Source organism: Amia ocellicauda, chromosome 8 (genome assembly GCF_036373705.1).
Source record: "Amia ocellicauda isolate fAmiCal2 chromosome 8, fAmiCal2.hap1, whole genome shotgun sequence".
In the NCBI taxonomy this organism is placed as follows: domain Eukaryota; kingdom Metazoa; phylum Chordata; class Actinopteri; order Amiiformes; family Amiidae; genus Amia; species Amia ocellicauda.
In genome coordinates, this window is record NC_089857.1 from 29688992 (window position 1) to 29701279 (window position 12288).

A 12288-nucleotide genomic window follows, 5' to 3' on the forward strand; every position below is an offset into this window, starting at 1 on the left:
TTTTTAAATATAGAGCCATGTGTGTGTGTGTTTGGCAAGCAAGGCAAATCATACCCATTTTATTATAACAGGTAATAACTTTCTTTGTTCAACCTCAAATCTGATTTTCAGATGTAGATGGACAAATTGCTCTAAGTTCAATTAACGAATACAGCAAGAAAGACAATATGTATCTTGGATTATAAGGCATTTTTCCAGAAAATATATATTAATGACATCGATTGGAATTTTAGTTTCGTTTAGTTTAGTTTCCTAATATGATCTGCCCGCCAATTGCAAAGCACAGATCTGTTGAATTTATTGTTAGAAGCCACGTGTTACTATTTATTAATTAAAATGTGAAATGGTAAAATGTGATTCATGTGTGGGTCAACGTTTTGATCTGGTCTAGCCCCTAATGTAACAAAAACTGACCGCACAATAAATGTATGATCAATGATATCCAAGTTGATATCCCCATTCTAACCATTAACAAACATTTTATGAAAAAAAAATACAGAGCAGAGCACTTATATTTAATACCTAATTGCATTAAACGTAGATATGGACGTATAACCTGTCCATATATTATGTATATATTGTACAGCCCTGTGCTGGAAAGCTCAAGGTGTAACCTGCCATGCAATCTGTGCCCCTGTGTCTGCGGCCCACCACGACCCTGTGCTGGATTGAAAGTGCATGGATAGACTTATTAAAAGTAATTTACAAAAACGTAATTTACTTGCCTAAAGCAAGTAAGTATCGTAAGTTTAAACAGAGATGGAAGCCACTGTATGTCTTCCATTGTGGGTGGACTCTGGGGAGACTTCTTAACCAAAAAACACGAGTGTGTGAGTTATTATTATAATGTTGGATTTTTTTTTTTTTTTGCATTGTAAGTTATCTAAAGTCAGTGATTTTCTAATTTCACTGCATAGTCAGTTGCAGACCACAAAATCTTAAAATATTTGCTTTTGAAAACGAAAATGGTGTGTTCTTGAAATGCTCTTCTCTGTATTGGATGATGCCTAGGACTCTTTCTCACACAAAACCAATACTGGTGTGCTATGCATGTATATGCATTTATCTTCTGCATAAATGTTGTACTTGTGGGCAAACAAGGAAACATCTGTGAAGCATCTCACCTGTGGTGCCAGACTAATTATTAGAAGGGTTTACTGCTTAAGGAGAAACTACCGTATTTAAAATGACAGCTATGCAAATAGCAAAGTGAAAATGCCTTTATAATATGAAACTACACCGATTTAGTTGATCATATGAACAAAAACAAGCAGATATTACATATCTTGAATCAACCAGACATTGCTAACTTTTGACAGATTTTGAAAATAGATTATCAAAATAATGCATGTTCTGCATTTATACAAATAAATTCAGTGAAATATAATGTTTTTGATGTCAATGTATGAAATCAGAATTACTTCAAGTTCAGACAATGCTAGCGAGCAATTCAGTCCAACGCGCCTGGTTTGTCCGGGGATCCTCTCTGCTCCCCCTGGCGGTGAAGTACACAAAAGAGCGCCAAAGCCGGGGCTCATTTCTTCTTTAATAGGCCTACCTGCAGAATGGATCAATACATGTATTGCCTTTGGATTATACATAGAATAATGACATGTTCGAATGCATTAAATGTCGAATACAATTGAATGTAATAGCTGTTGGGGGTTCCCCACTGTTTAGTGTCAAAGGACAAAAAGAGGGAACATTACAAAGCAAACGTGCTTTATGTGGACCTCTTGCCACACAGCTCAAGGTGCCACATCTCACAGGTTGGGGGGGAGAAACCTTTGCTGTTTACATAAGGTCTACAGAAAACGGTCAGGATTTAGGGCCCAAGTCGTGGGCGAATTACATTTTACAACACAAATAAAGTGTCTTAACGTGCCCCCCAAGACAAACCAATTTCCATGCCAATAGTACGTGGTTTGCAGCACATTAGCGAGGCATAATGTTGACAACAGGAAAGCAGGAAATCGAGCCCCCCCTGCAGCCAGCCTATTGTAACTCCATTAATTAGCCCCCGCAAACGTCCTAATTACACGCAATATACAATACCAGAGCGGACAGGAACAATACAATACAGCTTAGCACCTGAGGGGTTTTTAAAAATAATAACTTGTTCATACAATGCATTGCGTTGAAATTCAACACACACTGGTGTCATTTCTGATATTTGTGCATGACTGTATTCATTTTAATTGAAGAGATGCAGTAGGTGCATTGAACAGCACATTTTTAGATAGCTGACACATCCAATATAGTTTGCTTGTGTGTCTGATTATTTTTTTCCTATGCGCAATAGAGGAAAACAAGATGTATACTTCATCCATTCACATACAACCCATTCAAAATACCTTTCCATTTATTAGAACCGGCAACAATGCGTGTACTGTAGTTAATTAGTTAATTATACATCTATGCATCTCTCTCTCTCTCTCTCTCTCATTTCTGCCGAGTTTCTCCAGCTTTTTATTTTCTCAATGAGTAATTGCGCCCCTCCTCCGGCAGCCCGGGGGGCTGAGATGCTTTAATGAGATTATGGGAGAGCAGGAGAGTGTGCAGTGGAGATGTAGGGTTAGGTACACTGCTCTTCTGTCCTGGGAGAGATGCACACGCAACTTTTGAAACTTGCTGTCGGTCAGCCTCAGTGATCCCTGCAAACAACCCAGGGAAACAGCAGACATCCGGCCAGAGACACCCGGGCAAGACTGCTGTCCCCCTGTGACGTCGGTGATCGAGGAGTATCGACCAGCTTACATGAAGGCTCTGGCAGCCCGGTTACCAACTGAGGACGAGAGAGCCGGTGAAAGCAAGCTTTTAGGATCAGGCAGTCCTGAATCAGAAAAGGCTTGCACCTCCATGCAGGGTACATTTGTAGTTTTGCAACATCCGTTTGTCGTGCACTCCTTGCGAGATTAGAAAGCGTTGGCAAGAGATTTAAACTTTTCAAAAAGTAGAGATCAGGACTCGTGTGACTTGTAGCTGGTGTGTCCTCCCCTCACCGTCCTTACAGATCCTGGGATCACAGGGTTGTGCACAGGATAGACCCCGGTGCTGTCGGGCCAATGGGGACCCGGAGTGCAGTGTGAGAAGAGACTGCAACTGTGAACAAGTTTAGCTGCATGGTGGGAACAGATTGCTCTCCAGTCAAAATAAAGTGATACCTGCGTCCAGAAGCACACCCGACACAACTATGCTGTAACATACCAGAGCAGCTGTAGTACAGTAACACGCTAGGGAAGGAAGAAAGCGTCTTATATCAAGAGCATGTGAGACAGCATCTCCCCCATCAAGGATTTACATTTCATATATAGAAATAAATCGCTATATGCCAACTTTCAAAGTTCTAAAGATCACCCACGGCACCAGGATGGCGGACATACATCCACACAACTCTGGATTTGTAATCCCTCCAAGCTGAAGAAGTTGGTGAAAAGATCCTGTTGGGAGAGCTGTTGTTAGGTACCCAGTACTCGATACTTTAATCCTTTACTTTTGGAGCGACGATGCTGTTCACTTGGGGCGCATTTATCCATGCATTTCTAATATTGCTGGTGAAAGCCAACCAAAGGAGCCTCAGAGACCCTACAAACTGTGAACTAAACAAGAAGGTAAGCTTAAAACTACAACTACAACAACACTAACTCAACACTATTGTTCATTGTCTTGCTTTTAAGTAAGCAGTTCAATTGCATGTGCATGTGCAATGGGAACATGCTTATTACATTTCTTAACATGTTAAGTGTAAAACACCCTCATCCTGAGAAGTGATTGTATCTGTAATGTCTGCTGATGGTCTTTCCCTTGCTAGGCATGTACAGTTGATCTCACTTGATTTATTTGTAGGCTTGATTTGTTTTTATGATCCGTCTAGTGACATGCGCTAGTTCTGTGTTGTTGTTATTTTTGACATTATATATTAATCATTATTATGATGATTAATAAGTTATAATTGTATTGCTTGAGTCTGATTGCTGATTTTGACTGATATATTTTTTGTAAAGTCTTGAGATGTGTGTAAGGCCATCTTTAGCCAACGTTATGTTTAGGATTATTATTAAACAACATTTAAGTAGATGACATTACATGACACTGGATGTGGTGTGGTTTGGGAAATACAAAGACCTAGTAGTTTTAAGGGGTTAGACAAAGCCCAACTGGATAAATAGATGTACATAATGGTAACTAAATGGACACATGCAATAGATACATTTATTATGGGCAGCTATTTAAAAATAAATGTTGCATATTAGTAAATAAGTTATAGTGTAACCGTTTTGAATACATGTATTACTCATCTAAAACATCTTGAAGCAAACAAGTTAACATCAAGAGCCATTTCAACATCTGCGACTTGAAAGCCCATCTTAACAATAAATAGGCCTCTTAACAACAATATATATGCTAGGTAGCTCGGATATTTAAATTACATTAGACTCTTTCAAGTAAACATTTTTCCGAAAGCGTTGCATTTTCTATAATATAAAATGCAACAAGTTTCTTCTCAAGACAGGGGGGGCAGAAGTACTTATGCACAGTTCTTAATCAATCGGACGATTTGCTTAATTGCACCAGTTAAACCGTGTATAGGTCTTGCGTTACTTATGCGTTTTAAAATGCAACCTGTTGGATTCGAGGAACAGAGCTGGTTACCCATATGCCGCACAAATACCTGGACCATAACGTACATCATGTTGGAATTGAATGTTGTCTTTTGAGCAATCTCCTTACAAGACAAATTGTGTGATATTGCAGGTAAAAATAAATAAATAAATAAATAAATACATATATACATACATAAAAAAGTGCGACTTCAGTGTGAAGTTTTATAAATGTCCTATAGTGTTTTACTGTCTGTCCGCAAACCGTGCTTTATGTTTGGTATTCAGCCAGGTAGTTTAACATCAGCTCACCTGTAGTGCTCATAATTCAAGCCACTTGAGAACATGTATTTTCCAAAACAATTTATTCTATATTGGAGGCACCTTTCTCTTGATGCTCTCTTCAGTTTTGGTTGTATTTAGGTTGTGTTTTAAGGTTAATCTTTCATCCAGATATTTATAAACCACCGTGGTAGCCTACCTTTCTTTTCATTGTTTTAAAAGTATTAATTAATTATATATATATATATATATATATATATATATATATATATATATATATATATATATATATATAGTAAAGTTGTGCTTATGATGCATTACACCTGCAGTTAAAGTTTTTCCTCAAGTTTAACCTTTTCTCAAGTGCATGAGCTTTATAGAGGCTGTAAAGTAAGTGTTTTCTAGATTTCTTCCCTAATAGTTTATATATTTAAGCAAAGCCTTAACCAAACCACAGAGGGCATATGTGGGTAACTGTACAGTCACAATGTGCTCTCCTCGCTGCTGCATTAGATGTCAGTTATATCGACAAAATATATTTCTGGTTCAAAATGAGTGACTATCTTAAACGGAAAAGAACCCTTTCTTTTCATCCACAATCATGTATTTAATGTACAGTTGAGCATTACCAAAAGATTATCTAAGGAATTATGGTATTTAGTTTGTCAAAAAGTTAGATGTTTTTGTAATGTCTCCCTGGTTATGATACAAGTCCTACAATTATGTTTATGAATAGACTGTTGATAAAAATGTCTTATCCATATCATATCCACTAACACCTTTTTATAGTAATTCATGCAAATAGATGAAAATTAAGGATTTGGTACTAGTTTTCCGGCACTTAAGGATTTGGTACTAGTTTTCCGGCACTGTCTTTTTGTAAGGTTTGGTGTAGGGGGTGAGGGTGATGGTGTGCTGTCAGGCCTTTTTTGTACTACTGCTGATGTAGTTAATTTATTTTTCTGTGTTACAGCAAAGTGAATTGAACTCCTTCCTGTGGACCATCAAAAGAGACCCTCCATCTTACTTTTTTGGCACAATCCACGTTCCTTACACCCGGGTTTGGGACTTCATCCCAGACAACTCTAAGAAAGCTTTCCAGGAGAGCAACATTGTCTACTTTGAGCTGGACTTGACTGACCCTTACACCATCTCCGCCCTTACCAGTTGCCAGTTGCTACCCCAGGGGGAGAACCTGCAGGACGTGTTGCCAAGAGACATTTACAGACGTCTCAAACGCCACCTGGAGTATGTCAAACTAATGATGCCCTCTTGGATGACCCCTGACCAACGGGGAAAGGGGTTGTATGCAGACTACTTGTTCAATGCCATTGCTGGTAACTGGGAAAGAAAGAGACCAGTGTGGGTGATGCTAATGGTGAATTCCCTCACAGAGGCGGATATAAAGACCCGGGGGGTGCCTGTGCTGGATCTGTACCTGGCCCAGGAGGCTGAGCGAATGAGAAAGAGGACTGGGGCAGTGGAGAAAGTGGAAGAACAGTGCCACCCTTTGAATGGATTGAACTTCTCACAGGTGAGTAGCAGGGGTCATTGAACTATAGGAGGGTCAGTGCAAATGTAATGACTGTCATTTAAGAACTGCAGAAAAATACCAGTGTTAAATATGCTTAATCTATTAATTAGAGGCCTGCGTTTGTGGTGTAAAGCCTCCATAAATGCCTAAGCCCATTAAGTCAAATGCTTAGTTTAGCTGTGTATGTGTCTCGCTAAAAAAAAGATCACCATTGGCAAAATTCCTTAAATGACTGTGTTCTGTATAGTGCATATTCTGCCTTGGTTTCTGCAGGAGCTTTTCGGAAGTACATAATAAAGGTTCAGTTTAATTTTTTCAGTAATGCTCCACTAATCTTGTATCAATGTGATTGTTAAATTGCATATTTCATTGAAATTTGTCAATGTGTTCAGAGCCAGTGCATTCTTTTGTCTTACAGTTTCTTAAGAGAAGTGTATTCAGATTGCAGAAAGCTTGCATGGATGCTTTGATATCTTTGCCATTTTGCACAAAGCGTTTTTTCAGGTCTGCTAAATCTAGATAAAGCATTGTTGAATACTGAATGGAATGTGGAATGCAGAGGTAACAATAATACAAAAGTCTAGTCTGTATCGTATGACCATTTACATTAAATGAAAAATGAAATCAAGGGCTGTTTACAAAGACATATTTCAGTTGGCATCTTTTAGACCACCAGTGCTTGGTATGTTGCATTTCAAAATATCATACAATGTCCCAGACATCTGGGGAAGTTTGTGAAATGAAGTAGGTGTGGATTGAGTCAGCTGAACAAATACGCCACTTTTGTGTTTCTTCCATTATTAAAATAAATTTGACCATAATGGTTTTCATGTGAATTCAGCTTAAATCCTCCTTGTTTTTACATGAAAACTTGGTTGATTGTCAGCCTAAAAGCCCTGTAATTATGACTGTCCTTCAAAGCAAACTGTTTCATTAAGAACATGTTGAGTTTTCGGAATTTGCTCTAATACTCTGTCGGAACTTGAGGGATTACACAACACTTTCATGTAACACTTGGAAGTAAAGCAATAGTAAATCTTAAAATACATTTTGTCTGTGTTGGCCTTAGTAAATACTCATTTACTGAGGATTGGTACTATTTTATGTTTGTAAGTTTGTATTTTTTGCTTTATATTGAGCAGTGGTTTTACAAATCAAGAATAGTTATTTATTTTAAAATAGTTACTAATGGAGGCATTTGTTGTGTTTTGACTTATAGGTATATATATATATATATTTACAGCTCTGGAAAAAATTAAGAGACCACTCCAAGTTCAGTAATCAATGTTAAGTAATTGTAATTTGTAAAATGTAATTTTTTCCAGAGCTGTATATATACATATATATACATAATCTGTTTATACCTGTAATGATGTTATGTGCTGTCATACTTATTCCTCTTCAGGGTAAAGCAAAAGGTAAACTGATCACACTTAGTCTAGAGTGGATTTCCTTTCATGCAAAATGTGACTTTACATCAAGGAATTTGTCTGATTCACTTAAACTGGCATTTTTTTCTGATCATATCAGTTTAAGCAATCATTTGATGTGTATTGTATACTTGTTTTAAAAAGTGTTCTTATTTGAAAAACAATCGATTTATCTTGCCAATCACTTGTGTCTACACTGGATTACATGGAACATTCCAAACTATGCAAATACATCCCAGTTGAGAACTAAAGTAGTTTTTATGTGTTTTTCTTTTCACTCCAAGAAATGGCACTGAGAAAAAATTATTACAGTTATGTTTTTTACTATCAGTTGTTAGAAAAGTGAAGGTATTTGAAACCCCTGTAAGCACATTTGTGAGATCTAAGACAATATAAGAGCCTTTCTATTAAGACTCAATTTTAAAGTCATTGAATTGGATATTGAGAGTATAAGTCATGGCTTCTCTCAATGGGCAATAGTGAGACACGTAAGGGACAAGTTGGAGGTTCAGTCTGAGACCTGAAGGTTAATAATATATGGTAGGCCTCTATTTGTTTATTATCACACCTGTGCCATTGTTGAATTTGGTCAGGAGTTTCCAGAGGGCAGCACTAGCTAACTCGCCACATTCAAGTGACCCCTGTGGCTTCTTAGGTACCTGGAGGTTCAGAGTATCTTCTACTATAAGTTCAATTATCAAGTTCCACAGCTTTACTTTTAGTGATTAATACATGGAAAAAATGTTATCCTTTCTGCTGAAGTGTTACTGAAGACCTCAGTGCCTGGCCTTATCTTTTGTAACTTTTAGGGAGTTGAACGTGGTATTTTAGCTTCACCCCATGAAACATCTCTCTCTCTCTCTCTCTCTCTCTCTCTCTCTCTCTCTCTCTCTCTCTCTCTCATGAGTGTGTGATCTCAATTAAAAACAAATTAGAAACATTCAAAAAACAAATACACAAACAGTAGTGTTAACAACAGTTGTTTAGTGTTTGAACCCTTCTGTTTTAATGTATTTGATTAGTTGTCCTGCAAATGGTTTCAAAATTTGTTGAAATACATTTTATAAAATTCATTCAAAACATTTGGTTATTTTAACTAGCTGAAAATGTAATAATTTGACCAAATATACAGCATTGATCATGTTCCAATGGTAAATGCAAAGTAAACACAAACACTGTACAGCTGTGTGGATCCGCCCTTTTCCTTAACTGTAGCACAGCAGCGATCTGGCATTGATTAAATTAGCTGTTGGATGTGATTAATTATCTCATGGAACCAAATATGCATGATAGATTCTTACAGTTTCGTGTCTGTGGCTGCTTCTTGGAAAGTTTATCACCTATCCTCTTCCAGCAGTTCTCACTGGGATTATAATCATGGCTGTTTCCCAGCATTGGTAGACTGTTCCCCAGCCATGGTAGACTGTTGATGGACTTGGTCTATAACCACTCTTTCAGTGCTTTAATGACATTTTGACATAATGCAGAATATCCCTGAATGATAAATCTATCATTGTCTCTGATGTGAAGTGGTTGACATCAATTGGTTTCTAAGGTGTTAGCAGACTAATGAGAACTTACTGTTGCACTTACAAAGTACAGAAAACCAACACCATTGTATGAAATTCCATAGCAGGGAAGTAATAAACTTTGTAGTGGACACTAGGTAGTCAGGGCAAAATTCTTTCCTTCTTTTTCTTCAGACATACCGGGGAGCACCAGAGGCAGAGGTTAGATAGACTCAACAGAGAAAATCTCTCCTGAGCACCTGGTGTAGTCATGAGTGAGCAGAATGGTACTGTGGTGATGTGCCAGCTGTACATTCTGAGCCTCACATGAGGATTGTCATACAAACATGTGACCAACTGTTTAATATGCACAAGCCTGCAAAAATGCCACGTTTCTAATGTTTTGGCCGCTGGTTTGCATACTGTTGTAGACAAAAGCATTTGTAAGATGTTCTGTTGAAATAACTATGTTAAGATACATGGTCTGTATCTGTCAATAGACATCTTTGTTAACGTGTCTTAAATATTAAAATAAAGTCAGTGACAGGGTTATTACATGTCAACAAGACCAGTATTCCAGCAGTCCTACACCTGACCATCTCGTATTTTCTTGAAAATAATTACAGAGGATACTTATAAAACTGTGAACACATGGATTTCAAATATGTGACATCTAGGGTTTGATATGTGTTTTTTAAATTAGAGACTTGGCGCTTTTTATACATACTATTTTGACCTAATATTTTAAGAATGTGTTTAGAATCCAAAATCTGGCATGAGAAATTGTATGTGTTCATATATTTCCAAAAAGAAGAGACCAGTGACAAAAGTACTTTTCTTCATACAGTGAGCCTTCTAAATGCATTTCGGAAATGGTGAGTTCAATATCTCAGAGAGTTTCAAAATTAATCTCATTCACAGGTTTACTAGATAATACAATGAGTGAACAAGTTGTCACATATCTCCTGAAGTATATCCATCAATATCAATATTTCGGAAGGATTATACAGAACAAATACAATACAAATACATTACATTCAATCATAAATTATCAATATTCAGGTAGTGGCATTTAAGAAAATATTTAACTGCCCACCTCTCAAACGCCCCTGACACCCATCCATCCAGACACACACACACAGTTCAGGTCAGCAGAGTTGGCCAACACATAAAATAAGCTTTTGTGAAACAGACATAACATCCTTTTACACCATACCAAACTCATCTCTAAATTGTTTAGTAATGATTATAATTTAATCTTAATTATAATAATCCTTGACCACAATTGAAATGCTTCCATTTTCCATGGCAAAATGGGACTTATTCAAATTTCAATAACTTGCATTTAAAGTAAAGAGAGAAAATTACTTTGTTTCAATGCCACATACTTCTTATACAACAGAATGTTCTTGATGCAAAACTAAGCAAATACTAGGGATTAGAAGATGTAACTATCAAATTGTATTCCTTAATAGTGAGTGAAAATATTCAACAGTTGTATTTAGATGTAAAGAATACTTTTCCATTCAAGACAGTGCCAGAAAATAATCTGTATAACACTTCAGTTCCCAATACAGATATTTTTAAGCGAAACATGTTTTTTATTCTGATTTCACTTTTCATAAAGTATACGCATACTTGTATACATATGCATATAATTACACAAATGTTAAATGTAACCACTTCTGCTGGAGTGAAAGGGCGGTCATAATGGTTTTGCACAGAAAGCATTATGAAGAAAAGCAATGATAACACCTTATGGTTAAAAGTAAGTATTTAAACCCATGAAATAATATATATAAAAAAGAAAATCTCCCAACACTTTGGTGCAACTTGAACTTCATCTGGACGTCCAAATACAATGACTGAGACAATATAAACAGAATACATAACCACAAACAGCTGTGAACAAGAATCGGTAAACTAATTTGATTAAAATAAACAAGCAGAAAATTACATAATCTAATTACCTATATACATAACTGAAATATCCTAAGGGAAAAACTGTATACACAGTGTACAGAATTGTAGTAAGATCATTTAAAATCAATAACAGAATATAAATGATTTTTTTTAAAGCCCTAAATCTAATTCTTCATTCAGTCCAATATGCTGTAAAATTCATGAATAATGAATCTAAAAGAAGCCACAAGTCATTCTAGTAGTTCCAATTTACAGGATCTTTTATGTTTGTTAACCATTTCAATGCCAAGGTGTTGAGAAGCAGAAATGTCACGATAAGCCCCATAAAAATGTATAACAACCTGATTATTATAATAATTTCTTAATATAATAATATACCACATGGCCATTTTATAAGGTATATCACAATGATAAGTAGTCATACCCATGATGTTTTCTCACTGTCGTTGGATGAATCAGACGAATCAGAAAAAAGACCATAGAAGAAGGTATTAAAACATCACCTCTTGATTTTGATTGGCTTTTTTAAAAGCAGTATCAATCCAAATATCTGGATTACTTTAATAAACAGTTTCAAATGGAAAGTCCCTTCAATGGCATGGGATAGTAACTATTGGCATACAAGTATAGATATTGATCATTCTGTTTTTGATATGTTAGTATTAAAGATATAATTATCCCCCCCGTAACTCTAAAGATGCCATTCTTATTGTGATGAGTTTGCCAGCACGCACTTCTGCAGCCTCAGGTTTTTTTTTTTTGTTCCTTAGTGAGCTGAAAAAAGTAAAAAAAAAAAAAATAAGAGAAGAAAAAGGTTTGTAGTGAGACCACAGTGTAATGAGAGAACTTCAATGGTTGACACCCTCAAGATGAATGATCCTTACACAGAGAGAGAACACACTAGCTCTTTAAACTATGTTAATTACATTTCACACAGATGAAAGCACAAAACCCTTTCATGAGCATGTGAAGTGTTGCCGCAGCTGAAATTTGCTTGTTACTTCCATTAT

The 12288-nt window shown here is 36.5% G+C and overlaps 1 protein-coding gene across 1 annotated transcript in view; it reads left to right on the forward strand.

Moving 5' to 3' along the window:
• The first annotated feature begins 2547 nt into the window (after window positions 1–2547).
• Window positions 2548–12288, forward strand: part of trabd2a (TraB domain containing 2A) — a 72174-nt gene continuing 62433 nt past the window's right edge. Inside the window, exons 1-2 of the mRNA XM_066710968.1 lie at window positions 2548–3611; window positions 5857–6417. Coding sequence (XP_066567065.1) covers window positions 3507–3611; window positions 5857–6417 — 666 coding nt within the window. The 5' untranslated portion in view covers window positions 2548–3506. The remainder of the gene's footprint in view (window positions 3612–5856; window positions 6418–12288) is intronic.